Source organism: Branchiostoma floridae, chromosome 1, assembly GCF_000003815.2.
Source record: "Branchiostoma floridae strain S238N-H82 chromosome 1, Bfl_VNyyK, whole genome shotgun sequence".
In the NCBI taxonomy this organism is placed as follows: Eukaryota; Metazoa; Chordata; class Leptocardii; order Amphioxiformes; family Branchiostomatidae; genus Branchiostoma; species Branchiostoma floridae.
Window position 1 is genome coordinate 1172430 of NC_049979.1, and position 13400 is coordinate 1185829.

At 43.1% G+C, this 13400-nt stretch overlaps 1 protein-coding gene across 1 annotated transcript in view; it reads right to left on the bottom strand.

Moving 5' to 3' along the window:
* Positions 1 to 9964: 9964 nt before the first annotated feature.
* Positions 9965 to 13400, bottom strand: part of LOC118421561 (zinc finger protein 208-like) — a 37399-nt gene continuing 33963 nt past the window's right edge. The window contains exon 4 of the mRNA XM_035828906.1: positions 9965 to 11510. Within this exon, the coding sequence (XP_035684799.1) occupies positions 9965 to 11510 (1546 nt within the window). The remainder of the gene's footprint in view (positions 11511 to 13400) is intronic.

Below are 13400 nucleotides of genomic sequence, written 5' to 3' on the forward strand. Positions count from 1 at the left end.
ACTCTGCCTCGGACTGACTACGCTGGCTATTGTAGGGAGAATAATTCACCAGGGAAGTTTTGCTACCAAAGGAGTTGGCCGGCCACGCATTTACCTTAGCGTAGACTGGCTCCCCAGGCCAATGTCCAGATTTTTTTTGCCGAATTCTACGATCCCTGCACCCCCGTAGGAAGGCCTGGTGGAGGCTACGATCCCCGCACCCCGTAGGAAGGCCTGGTGGAGGCTACGATCCCCGCACCCCCGTAGGAAGGTCTGGTGGAGGCTACGATCCCCGCACCCCGTAGGAAGGCCTGGTGGAGGCTACGATCCCCGCACCCCGTAGGAAGGCCTGGTGGAGGCTACGATCCCCGCACCCCCGTAGGAAGGCCTGGTGGAGGCTACGATCCCTGCACCCCCGTAGGAAGGCCGGTGGAGGCTACAATGCCTCTCTCTGTGGGAAATGTGTACGTGATAATTTGAACGAGTCCGTCGAGAAACTATTTTCCATTGAGGTGCACATTTGTATTTTCAGGTCGCTTCAGTATTGAATAATACCTTGTCACATACCGATTTCTAGTTTTCAACATTTTCAGATCTCATTCATACCAGCTGCCATCTACCCAAAAACTGACAGGTGACGCTTTTTCAACGACATCATAGTCTTGTATTGATTTGACATATATATGCAGTCGGGGCTTCCTACATGTAAATATCCACAGACCACAACAGAAGGATTTACTTTTAATTCCAAACGGTTACATTTTGACCATTTCTACGGGGGTGGGGGGGGGGGGCATTCGTGTTGATAAGTGAGTGTGGCGGGTTCTTCAAGGAACTGAAGGGTTAGCTCTGCTCGATGGTTAACTATCACATCTACTAGCCGCAAGACAACAAAATCGTCCAAGATCTGCCATATTTAAGATCGACAGAGGGTTGCGCGAATTTTCCACCTGAAAACCGTCCCTGTCACATCAAGGACGTTGGTCACATATAAGCCATACTTTGTACCTTGTACAATTGTTGTGCAATAAAGTTATTATAAGCGAGGCTCGGGCGATTGCCGCAGAATCGTCGCCCGATCGATTTTCGCCAAATGTGACAGGGGTATAAGGCCCCCTTTCGACTAGACGGTGATCGCTATGCGCTCTCACGGCCTAAATGGGATATGTGTAACCTATGATTTCATACTGCGTATATCATACAGCATGATAAAGTGTGACTGAGAGGACAGCAAAAAACACACATTTCTTTTCCATACATTCGTTGAGCGATATATCAAATTTTAGGTCGCAGAGAGAACGCGGCGAAATCGCCGTCCTATTCGAAAGGTGGTATAACCAAAGTTATGTACACTTGAGTTGGTTGCGGATATATACGTGCAGAGTGTTTTTCAAAAGGGCAAATCATTGGAGCCTGCTAGTACGTACTAGTATTCGATCTCAGAATGTTAAGATTCTACGTCGACATGGCTTAAAGCGCCTTTTACAAATCAAGAATTTAGCTCGGCCGAGTTGTCAGCTTCAAACACCACCTCAGCTCCGTCCCACAGGACACGTGGAGGAGAAAGACGGATGGAGCTCACGCGGTACCAAGGTCTCCGTTCGTTAGGGTCTCATTTCTCCCCGCTAATTACCTGCTTTGTTTTCCGGAAGCTTATCCCTTAATCCCTTAATCCCCACCAAAAGGGAATGTTGCCATAACGATATATCATCAGAACGGTTGGGCCACAATGAGTAAGCTTTATGGATGACGTCGTCTGCACGCAAACACTGTAACGAAAGAGGGTGAAAACAGACAAGATGGGCAGAAAAACACAAGATGTCTACATCTAAAAAGGGAATGGTGCCATAACTATATATCATCAGAACGGTTGGGCCACAAGGAGTAAAGTTTATGGATGACGTCTACTGCACACAAAAACTGTAACGCAAGAGGGTGAAAACAGACAAGATGGGCAAAAACAAACACACAAGATATCTAATTCTAAAATGACCATAAACGTTGTTAGAAGAGTTGAAACGACAAACATGGGAAACAAAACATGGTATACGTATCACGCCCAACATGTACTTCATTCCTGTATGAAGGACATACAGAAAGTGTCACTACTGTGGTAGACTAGGATCATTATAGCTTCACTCGATCAAGTCTGCCAAACTAGTGTCACTTTTACGGCTTCACTCATGTTATGTCACATGGCCGAAGGGAACAATTTCTTTTATTTTCTTTCACAAAATCAATTTCTTTTTCTTTTCGTTCACAAAATCAAGCAAAAGTGTGAGCGCGGGTGTCATCCATACAATTTACTTTTACAATTTGCCGCATTTACCGCATCAGATGCATTCAAGAAGAAGAATCAGACAGGGCAAGTAACTTCATATGGGAAATTAAGAAGCCTCAATTTCCTGCGCGTTAGTCTTGATTGTAATTATTTCCTTAATCTGCCTTAGATCGATGAGAAGTAAGTTACGTCTGCCAGGCCTCCTCACATCAATACAAAACAATTAAATTTCAAACCTCTTGAGCCACCAAAGCAAGAAGAAAGCAATACAACATTCTCACTTGTATTAACTGACGAATCTATTCAAGATTCATCTCCACGCAGATGTTGGAGATCGTCACGTTTTCTGGTGCCATGATTCCCTGACAGCCATCCACCGCTTCTACACTATAAACTGTTTGCCGTTAGACCACAAGCAAAACAAACTAACAGCCCGGGGATAAAAAAAAATGTTCTTCAACTCGTGTAAGATCTGATTGGAGATTATGTGCAAATCTTCCATAACTAACGTTAGTCTTCTAGTCTCAGTAAATACGCATATATTCTATTGCTTTTGGACATCACTATTCCTCCGTCAGTACAACGCTAGTTAATTAAACAGCATTGAGTGTGTACATGAGGCATGGACAATAAAACAAGAGCAACACTCGCATCCTCAGGTATTCTTTTTTTTACACGTTTCACCCAGATACATTGTATCAAGACAACGGTACCCAGGACGACTCGGCTAACAGTCATGGTTGTGGTTATGGTTAACCGATTAAGGTCAGCGTTTGAGTACGTCGGGCTTCTCATGACGGCGAAACCCTTATAAAACGCCTTGGTGCTGAGTTGTCCTTATTTGCTTTCGGTGCCGAGTTATTCTAGTCTACCTCCCGTACTTTCAAATCAAGAAAACAACGAAGAAGACCTAGGCTACCCAAAACAGGGAACTATCAGATCAAAGACGTGACGACTGCCATCGGACCGTTACTTAACTTTATGATACCGAATCAGCAGCTATGTGATTCGTGTCGTGAATGATCTTTAAAAAAGAGAGACAATATTCGGCAGCCTACAGTCTCTTTTAAGTTTGAGGACACTTCCTCTGTTACTTTCCTTTTGGCACGGGAAGCGACCAAGAGAGCGTACCCTAGCTAATAAAAAGGCTGAGATCCTTGCTAAAATAGTCTGAGAGCCTTACCTGCGGAAACCCAGCACCTTCCGGAGCAGTCCTGTCGGTACCAGGCCTCACATCACGCACCGCTGGAGCTGGCGCGAACCATGGGACTCCGCACCGTCCCTCCAAGAGATTCTATATGCAAATCACATGGCTTGTAATTTGATTAATTTCCTGAGCCCGTTTCTCATTAAAGAATGCAAATCAGCACATTGTTCTAAGGTGGGATCTTACAAGAAAGATGCTGCGTAGATCACGAGTGTTTACATGGCAGTATTTCTTCCCTCTCAGGCAGATGAAAATCGCTGATTTGCGGCGCGTGTCGCTTGAGGCTTACAGAAGAGATCAGCCATTAAAAAGATAACAGTCGCTCCACGCGCGAGTCTCCAGGCGTTCGTCAACGCGTGTCTGATTGAAGGGTTGATCTACTTTCTGGACAAATGTCAAATAAAATGATCAGGCAACTAAAATAACATTAATTTAAATTAATGTAACTCAATGTAAATATGCCAGGATGGTGGTTCATCGATATACTGTAAACCAGTGGGCGTGTTCCAGTTATCTGTACCATACTAGTACTACTACTTGTTCACACGCCTTACACAGTCTAGGATGGGCTTCACGTATCTCTTGATTCAGTTTGGTATGATTCAGACGATAGGAGTGCTCACAAGCGCACGATTGGCGAATGAGTGTTCTTCATTTGAGTTGATTTTAGGTCAACATATGCTCATGAAACCCTAAGTTTTGAAAACCGTGAAACTTTTACGTCTTTAGCTACACGGCTATCCAAACCATAATTCTAATGAAATATAGAAACATTTATCCTATCAACCCCATCATGAATCCCATAAGAACAAATCAATGTAAAACACCGCACGCCGAAATAGCTGACAAGGGCTATATTATGATACATACGACTGGCAGAGTGTGACACGAGATACCGCAAACTATAATTAGCACGTTACCGAAAACACTTGTCTCGGATCACAACTGACTGTGCCTACATCCTTATCTCTTTGCTTGTTCTCGCGTTTGACTTTGAGCCTGACATTGATTACCCAGGTTTAAGAGCACTTACACGCTCATCATGCACTTGATAATGTCCTTGGCGTGCCTGACGGATCGGTCCCCGGCGTAAACACAATCACATCCCGAAAAGAGTCCTCCTGTCAAAACATGATCGATCACCGCCGCCCGCAAACCCTGCCGGACTGGGAGGTAATTGTGGACCGAACCTGCATTTTTTTCAACGCAAAACGCTCTCCATTGAGGCTTTAGTTGGCTGGTTGAAAACACAGTTGTATGGTTGTTTAATTGTGGACCAAGTCTACATTTTTTGTCAACGCAAAACGCTCTCCATTGAGGAGGTTTTGGTTGGCTGATTGGAAACACAGTTGTATGGTTCTTTTACTGTATGGGAATAAAGCTTGTGAACGTGTTAAGTACACGTCATCTCGTAGTACACAAACGAACCATATAGAAAAACAAGTACGTTGAATGTTGGAGTAGCAGTAATCATTAAGTGCGCATCGATGAAAAGAAAGAGAGATGTGATGTAAACGGTACAGCAAATAAACAATAAAGCATTGTCTGCGACTGTTGAAAATCGGCACTTTTCAGCACCTTGGACAGTCAAATCATAACAGAATTCTTTTACACTCTTGTCTTCCCTTCTCGGCAAGGAAAAGAAAAAGAAAAGAAAAACTGTTGGCATCAGCGAAGGCTCCCTAGCCTTGATACCAATGGAAAATGGAAAAGCTATACTCGGTTTCGTAGTGTCTATGAAATCTGACAAAATCTCACAAAAGGTAAAAAGAAACCGTCATACTAAAAAGGTCACTTTTCTTTGTGAAGCGATGGACAAGAACAATCCGCATCTACAGATATTGATAAGGTTATCAGCCAATGATGAGTTGTCTTATGTTACTAATGGGGAAACTGATAAGAATCTACAGAGCTGGATGATAAGTCTCCCGGTGATGAAGTGCCCACGGTCCATAATCCAGGCGGCCTGCACGCCACATTGCGCGCGCTGGTCCCTAAAGGTGGTATCTCACTGCACGTGTGGCACCGGTGCGGCACTGCGGGGTTTCGAACAAGACACAGCAAATTTCAGAGATAAAGAACGAACTTTTTTACGTTTTGTGAATTTTGTTGTCTTCTAAGTCAAACGTTTATGTATTACGCAACATCAACGAATTTCAGAGATAAAGAATGAATTCTTTTACGTTTTGGTGCATTTTGTTGTCTTCTAAGTTATGCTTTTACGTATTACGCAATATCTAAATTACCAAAAACCGAAAAAAAAGCAGTACCGCAGTGAACGAAACCCGCATTGCCGCACGTGCAGTGACAGTCCACCTTAACCGCCACTGAACAGCGAATGGGAACCGGGTTTTCTCCCGGGAGAAAGCCGCTAATTACAAATACAAGAACGAACGAATGGTTTATTACACTGTTATAAGACACAGCGCACAGTAGCAGCCTTTATTAGATGAAATGCTATATGACTTACGAGTATAAGTAACCTAAAAGCAATACAGGGACATAACAGAACTATAGCATGTCCAGATCAACAGATCAAAGTTCTGCTGCAGTACCAAGGTCACACGCCAGGGGGCACAAAATCGACCCTAACCTAAAAGCAATACAGGGACATAACAGAACTATAGCATGTCCAGATCAACAGATCAAAGTTCTGCTGCAGTACCAAGGTCACACGCCAGGGGGCACAAAATCGACCCTAATCCTCGTCTTTGCAACACCTACCAAATATCATTACAATCCATTTAGAGGTTCTAGAGTTATGGTGATCACAAATATCCGAAACACAAACACACCAAAAACTACACCTCCATTTTTCACGGAGGTAAACAGGCTAAACATTGCAAACCTTAGAATGTTCCAATATGTGTACTCATCTAGATGTTTCTTGATGTTTTTCTTATTGTACAAGTTCAGAAAAACTGACCTGAAAAACTCCGGTGGACCGGACGTTGGACCTATTGGAAAATAAACAGATTATATGATAAGGCATTCACACGTTTTGGGGCTTTCGGGTCGAGGAAAATAGCATGAGCGAAGTAGAGTAGAGTCTATCGTACCAAGTTTTACAGTCAATGGTACAGAGGCAATTAGCTTTTAGCTTTGTAGGATTTTAAAACATCAGTGGGAGTCGAATACTCCACAGAAGATTTCTTTGTAGCAAAATGGACCATTGTTTTGAGTATCGTCCATTCAGAAGTTCTCACATAATGAATCAGGTCCAGGTTTAGGTCCGAACCTGATCCTCTGGACCTGAATTTTTTGTACCAGTACCCACCCTACTTATGTCTAAATAGCGCCCTTCGGTGCAACACAACAGCTGTCTTGCGTCCTTGAGACATGTGGTGAGTTGCTCAATCTCAAGACATTGACAACTTGTGTCGTGCTAGTGTATGCAAGCAGTGAAGAAGACCTTGCGGAGGTGGGAAGGGGCACCACGGCTCGCAACAGACCAGAGACAATTGCGAATCTTCATGAAGGCCTGTCTCAGTTTCAACAGGCCCCAACATCTCCAACAGGGACCTACTAGTAGCTAAAGAGGAGGCCGTTGCCTGGCTGCAGTACTGGCACGGAACGATATGATGATGAACTGAAAGGCGGCCACTATACACCTTTCTCACGCGGCGGCCATGATAGATCCAAGAAGAGGTCAATGAGGCAAACAGACAAAACTTGTTTCTAAAATCAGGTCCCATTTAGTTTTCCCCCAAACCACACAAATTTTGATGATATAAGATGGAATAATAGATATTACAAGAAGTGTTATGCACCGAAAAATGTAGCAATTTAGAGTAGTGTAGACTGGCCCCATAGTCCATTAAGAGATGCAAAATAAAAACATAATAATGCAAATTTTTAACGAATTTGCAGCCATTCACTTATTGGTCGATTTCCTAATTGGCAGGCTACCATTGGTCGAACTGCTAATTATGATGGACAGCCTTTTGTTTGCCACATTGAACTCGTTTTAGATCTATCATGGCCGCCGCGTGAGAAAGGTGTATAATGATGGGAGTATATGCTTACGAGAGTCACCTTTAGTTTTTAGTTTGGCTTTACAATTTGGCCAGCTCTTTCAAATCTTATAAATTTGATGATGGATGATGTATGTTTTATGTCTTATCCAACATTGCTACTCCGCGAATAAAGGCAAAACTCCAGGGAATTGATATCGATGTTGATATAGTTTCCTTTGGTGACACCAGAGGGTTATAAATCTGGAATCATGTCTTTATCCTGTCTAGTATTTAGTAGAAATGGACGCTTCATGTAAAATATTACACCCCGCAGAATAACAGGTGTTCCCGGTAGACACAGGACGGCACACTGAAAAGAAGATAATTCAAAGAGGTTATCCCAAGAGTTGTTGTTGGACATCATCGTAAAACATATCAAGGTCAAAGTGGTTGGCGAGCCATTTCTAACCACTAAGTTTGGAACACAATTAAGTCATCAACGCCAGAGCTAGGTGCTATCGCAAAAATATGTGTTGAACGAATGAATGATTTGTAAAACATTGTGGAAAACTAATTCTTAAAAATTGCTAGTTTTACATATCGTGTGGTACCGGCCGTTCGGCATCTCGCGGGAGGGCGTTGTTCCCACCGGACTCTCCATTAGCCCTGAGATCGGTCCTAATCTTTCAATTAATCAGATTGACCCACATAAATCCTCGGATCGCAGGACAGGGACGGATGTTCTCCGTCGCAGCTTTTCTTCCTGACATGATGAACAGTGCGGAAAATGGTTCCGTTCCGTGACAGGCTGTGTTTTGGTGTCGCCAGCGTGGCTGCGGGATGTATCAGGAGATCACATGGCTGTGGAACATCATCTATCAACTTCGATGTTTGCTTGAAACTTTTTATATGTTGGTAGAATTCATTCTGAAGAAGGGTGGATGACTCCTGATATCTCGTGTTTTGGACAAACTATTGTCACATTTTGGGGGTAGATACCTACGAGGAAAGAAGTGATATGTGTTTGGCTCCACTGGCAGCTTCCCTTGGGACTGCAGGGGCATTTTAGTTGCAAATTCTGAACCTTCATGTATGATCTCCAAAGTTTGGCACCTTTGAAGACCAATGTAAATGTATGTAAATAAGCAATTGTTCTGCATAATCAATGAATAAATTAAGCCTCAAGTGTGCTAAATGTAATACTTTAGACTCAAGTAACCCCAAGAAGAGCATTGATATACATAAAGAAATTGATGAGCTAATTTGTATTTTAATAACAAACTTTTGCAATATGCTAGTTCGCCAATAGCTTGAACAAATGAAGAACACAAGTTAAACAAAAAATGCCTTTACCTACATACTGTATAACAAAAGGCTATAAGACATTTAGCACAACTACTTAGGCCATGTTGATTTGATTGTATGGATGACGTCCCCTGGGAACCCCAAAACTGGTGTGAGCATGCAAATAAAAAAAGTTGCCTGCCTCAAATGACTAAAAACACAAAGTATGGTATACTAAAAAAAAGAGTGCTCGATTTATAGCTGTTTAGTACGATTTACAATATGGTTAAAAACGTTTTCATTGATTTTTGAAAATGGCTGAAAATTGATGCCACTGCTGATGTCATCCATGTAGCCAAATAAACATGGCCTTAATTCTAGAATATAAATCTACCATTTCTACAAAATGTATGTCTATAGGCTATACAGTAGCTATCATCAATACTGCCACTGCTGGCAATACTACATGCACTACCTAAAACTTTGAGATCTATTTCTGAACTAGATGTGTATACTTATCAAGAACAGTTAACCTTAACTAATAAAAAATGATAACATTTACATATTTTAACAAAAAGATATAGATTATGAGTAGATTAATAGGAAACATCACATTATTGGCACTACGCTACTACAATTATGCATTACATATGTTTGTGTAAGCTTTTGATACCTACAAACACCACTCCTTCACAGAAAAGAGGGAAGGAGAGTCAAGGAGACTGGAGACAAATATCTTATCAGCTATGATATCAAAAGCTACTTGCAGACATACAAGTTTCGTAACAAACTTACTATCTAGAATCTGGGCCTTAACGTGTCGAAAAACACTGTTTCCTGCATATCATTACTGAAACTGAAGAAGAACATAAATAAACCATCAATCACTAACTACAACTGTTAACTAATTTGCAAAGTTACAGTTTGGGTATGTGTTACCCTACTGTCCTCGTCAACATTTCCACACTTACATTTCATGCACAAATATAGATATTACAGGAACTACAGGGGTACACTCATTTTTTTCCGAACGACTTCTTCCACTGTAGGAAGAAGGCAGTTTTATATCATACAATACTTGTCTTACATTTACCAATGTTATCTGCGATGTTCCACAAATGACTTGTGACCAGTTGTAGGGTCCTGATCAACCACCTACATATAGATGACCGTCATATTCCTCAAACATTTAAGCTTTTGTGTGAATTCACTGGAGGGACTTCAGATTACTCTCTCTCTCTCTCTGTATCCATTAGATTACAACGAAACTGTTTGCTGCACACTTGTGTGAGTTCGCTTGTGTTTCTTCAGAGCACACTTATGACCGAACTGCCTGCTGCACTCCTCACAAGTATAGGGTTTCTCACCTGTGTGAGTTACCATGTGAGTCTTCAGAGCACTCCTCTGACTGAACTGCTTGCTGCACTCCGCACACTTGTAAGGTTTCTCCCCTGTGTGAGTGCGCATGTGGGTCTTCAGATCTCCCAGCACACTGAACCGTTTGCTGCACTCCCCACACATGTACGGTTTCTCACCAGTGTGAGTGCGCATGTGTTTTTTCAGACTGCCCCGCTCACTGAACTGCCTGCTGCACTCCTCACACGTGAAGGGTTTCTCCCCTCTGTGAATGCGCATGTGCTTCTTGTGAGCACTCAGCTGACTGAACTGTTTGCTGCACTCCTCACATTTGTAGGGTTTCTCACCTGTGTGAGTTCGCATGTGACACTTCAGACCATACAGACTGCTAAACTGCTTGCTACACTCCTCACACTTGTATGGTTTCTCCCCTGTGTGAGTGCGCATGTGCTTCTTCAGATCTGCCAACACACTGAACCGTTTGCTACACTCCCCACACATGTACGGGTTCTCCCCAGTGGGAGTCTGCATATGCCTTTTCAGACTGCCTGGCATACTGAACTGTCTGCTGCACTCCTCACACTTGTACGGTTTCTCACCTGTGTGAGAGCGCATGTGCTTCTTTAGATCACCCTGCACAACAAACCGTTTGCTGCACTCCTCACACATGTAAGGTTTCTCCCCTGTGTGGGTTCTCATGTGAATCTTAAGTTGATCCAGGGCACTAAATTGTCTGCTGCACTCCTCACACCCATACTTTTTCTCTCCTGTATGAGTATGCATGTGAGTACCCAGATGACCCAGCCTTCTGAACCGCATGCCACACCTCTCACACTGAAAAGGTTTCTCCCCTGTGTGAGTACGCTTGTGTGCCATCAGACAGTCCACTCGACCAAACTGCTTGCTGCACTCCTCACACTTGAATGGTTTCTCCCCCGTGTGAGTTCGCATGTGTATCTTCAGACTACCTGGCTGGCTAAACTGCTTGCTGCACTCCTCACACTTGTAGGGTTTCTCACCTGTGTGAGTACGCATGTGGGTCTTCAGATGTTCCGGCCGACTGAACTGTTTGCTGCACTCCTCACACTTGTAGGGTTTCTCCCCTGTGTGAGTACGCATATGAGTCTTCAGATGGCTAGGCATTGTGAACTGTTTGTTACACTCCTCACACTGGTACGGTTTCTCCCCTGTATGAGTGTGCATGTGAGTCTTCAGATGATGCAGCATTCTGAACTGCTTGCTGCACTCTTCACACTTGTAGGGTTTCTCCCCTGTGTGAGTCCGCATGTGGATTTTCAGATGACTCAGCTGACTGAACTGCCTGCTGCACTCCTCACAAAGGAACGATTTTGCGGCCGACTGTTTGGGGGCAGCCTCTTCCTCAGCTCTGTCTTCAGCATCATCACAGCAGTTGCTAGATGTTGCCATGACAACAGTTCTAACCAACCTGTAAAGAACAAATACAAAAAAACACATGTCAGTTGAATTTGTGGCATAGAATGAAAATTTAACAAATGTATGGTGAAGATACCAACATACATGAAACATACTGAATTGGGGCTTTAAACAGTCCCCGAGTTCAAGCCAGGGTACTGCCCGTCGACCCTGTACATGTGCCTCATCCTCTATGTTGCATCTCCTAGTCATACGAAGGAAAATTTGGGTAATAAACTAAAGTAAAAAAAAAATTAAAAACAAACAGTATTCAGGTATAAACTGTTGCAAGATGAAAATATGCACCATTTTGATTTGCGCGCAATACTAGTACCATGCTATGTCCATGGGCAGCCTGCTACGCTTTCGCCTGTGTCTCCAAAGACAACCGTCACAGTAGCGAAGCTGTAAACATGTACGCTGTGTTACAAGCTTTTTGATTGGCTGAAAGTCTGACTTCTCGGTTGTATGTCAGAGGTGAACCTATCAACGCACAGGACACAAAATGGCATTCGGCATCGACTCGATAATAGCAGCTGAGACATCATGCGGCAGTAAATCGGCCATGCGTTCGACCAATTGGCGCTCAAGGAAGAAGTTGCCCGCCATGGAATGAACGAGATTGATACATTTTCACACAAAAACATTATCTTCAGAAAATTGGACCTCGGAATCTTGCAAATTCAACAGTGAACGGACGTGTTCAAGCTACGCAAGACATTTTTGTACATTTGTATACCTGTTAAAATGCCCACAATTAGCCATTGCGCCAAGTGGCCGAATGGTTAAGGCTGAAGACATCAGGTACATATGCTTTGGTTGCTTGGTCGACCCGGGTTCGATTCATTTAATACAAGAATAAATTTTTTCCCTTCGCCAACATCCTGCATTTAAAAAAAAAAAATGTTGGCTTTCTAGTTAAAGTAGAGTTAATAATCATTTAACCAAGTTTCTACAATTAAACCTAGTGTTTTTAACATGGAGATAGGATTTTAACACGCCAACGGGAGTCGGATACTCCACTAAACGGGTTTCTTTCCTTTGCAGAGAAATTGACCATTGTTTTGAGTATCTCCAATTCATGAAGTTTTCACAGTCAATCAAGTCCAGGTTCAGGTCCAGACCGGGACCTGATCTTCTGGACCTGAACAGAACCTGTACCTGAATTTTCTGTACACCCTACAGGTACCCACCCCATGGATTCAGTGCCAACCCCAGACCTGAAACACATTATTAGTGAACAAGCCCCTTGATTAAAAAATAATACCTACAAGTATCAGTGACTGAATGAACTGCACCAAACAGATGAAACTGGTGTGCCATACGTTAGTGTACCCACACCATGACCAAACAGATCCAGTTGACAAAGAACTGCGATGTTATCATAGCGGAAGAATTATTTCTAGAGACTCCAAGAATGTTTATGCAGAATTTTTGGTTGTGTGTAATTTCGATCGGAGATTCACCTTGAGTATTCACCTTGAGCGACAGCCAGTAGGTATCATAACTGTCCATTGTCACTACTATGTTTATTCCATGCACTTGCAATTAGCCCTCGGGCACGAACTTGCAAATAAACTTCTTCGTTATCACTTATCAGACAGATTCACACCAGTTAGTGAACCGCCCCTGTCTGGTGCCAGGCCATGATGGACTCCAGATGTGGAAATGGCGGGAGCGAAGTTTTTGGGGCGAGGCGGAGAAAGGGGTTTCACGTAAACAGAAAGTCCAACACCCGCGTCCTTCTTACATCCAATATTGTATAGCCACAGCAGACAATCATGACAATGACGTGCTGCAGTGGTTTATGTAAGTGACGACCCGTGCTTATCTCTTTCTCGTTGATTTTACAACAAAGGCAAGATTCAGTAACCCCCCAAAGACCCTCCGTTTGTTTCTACAT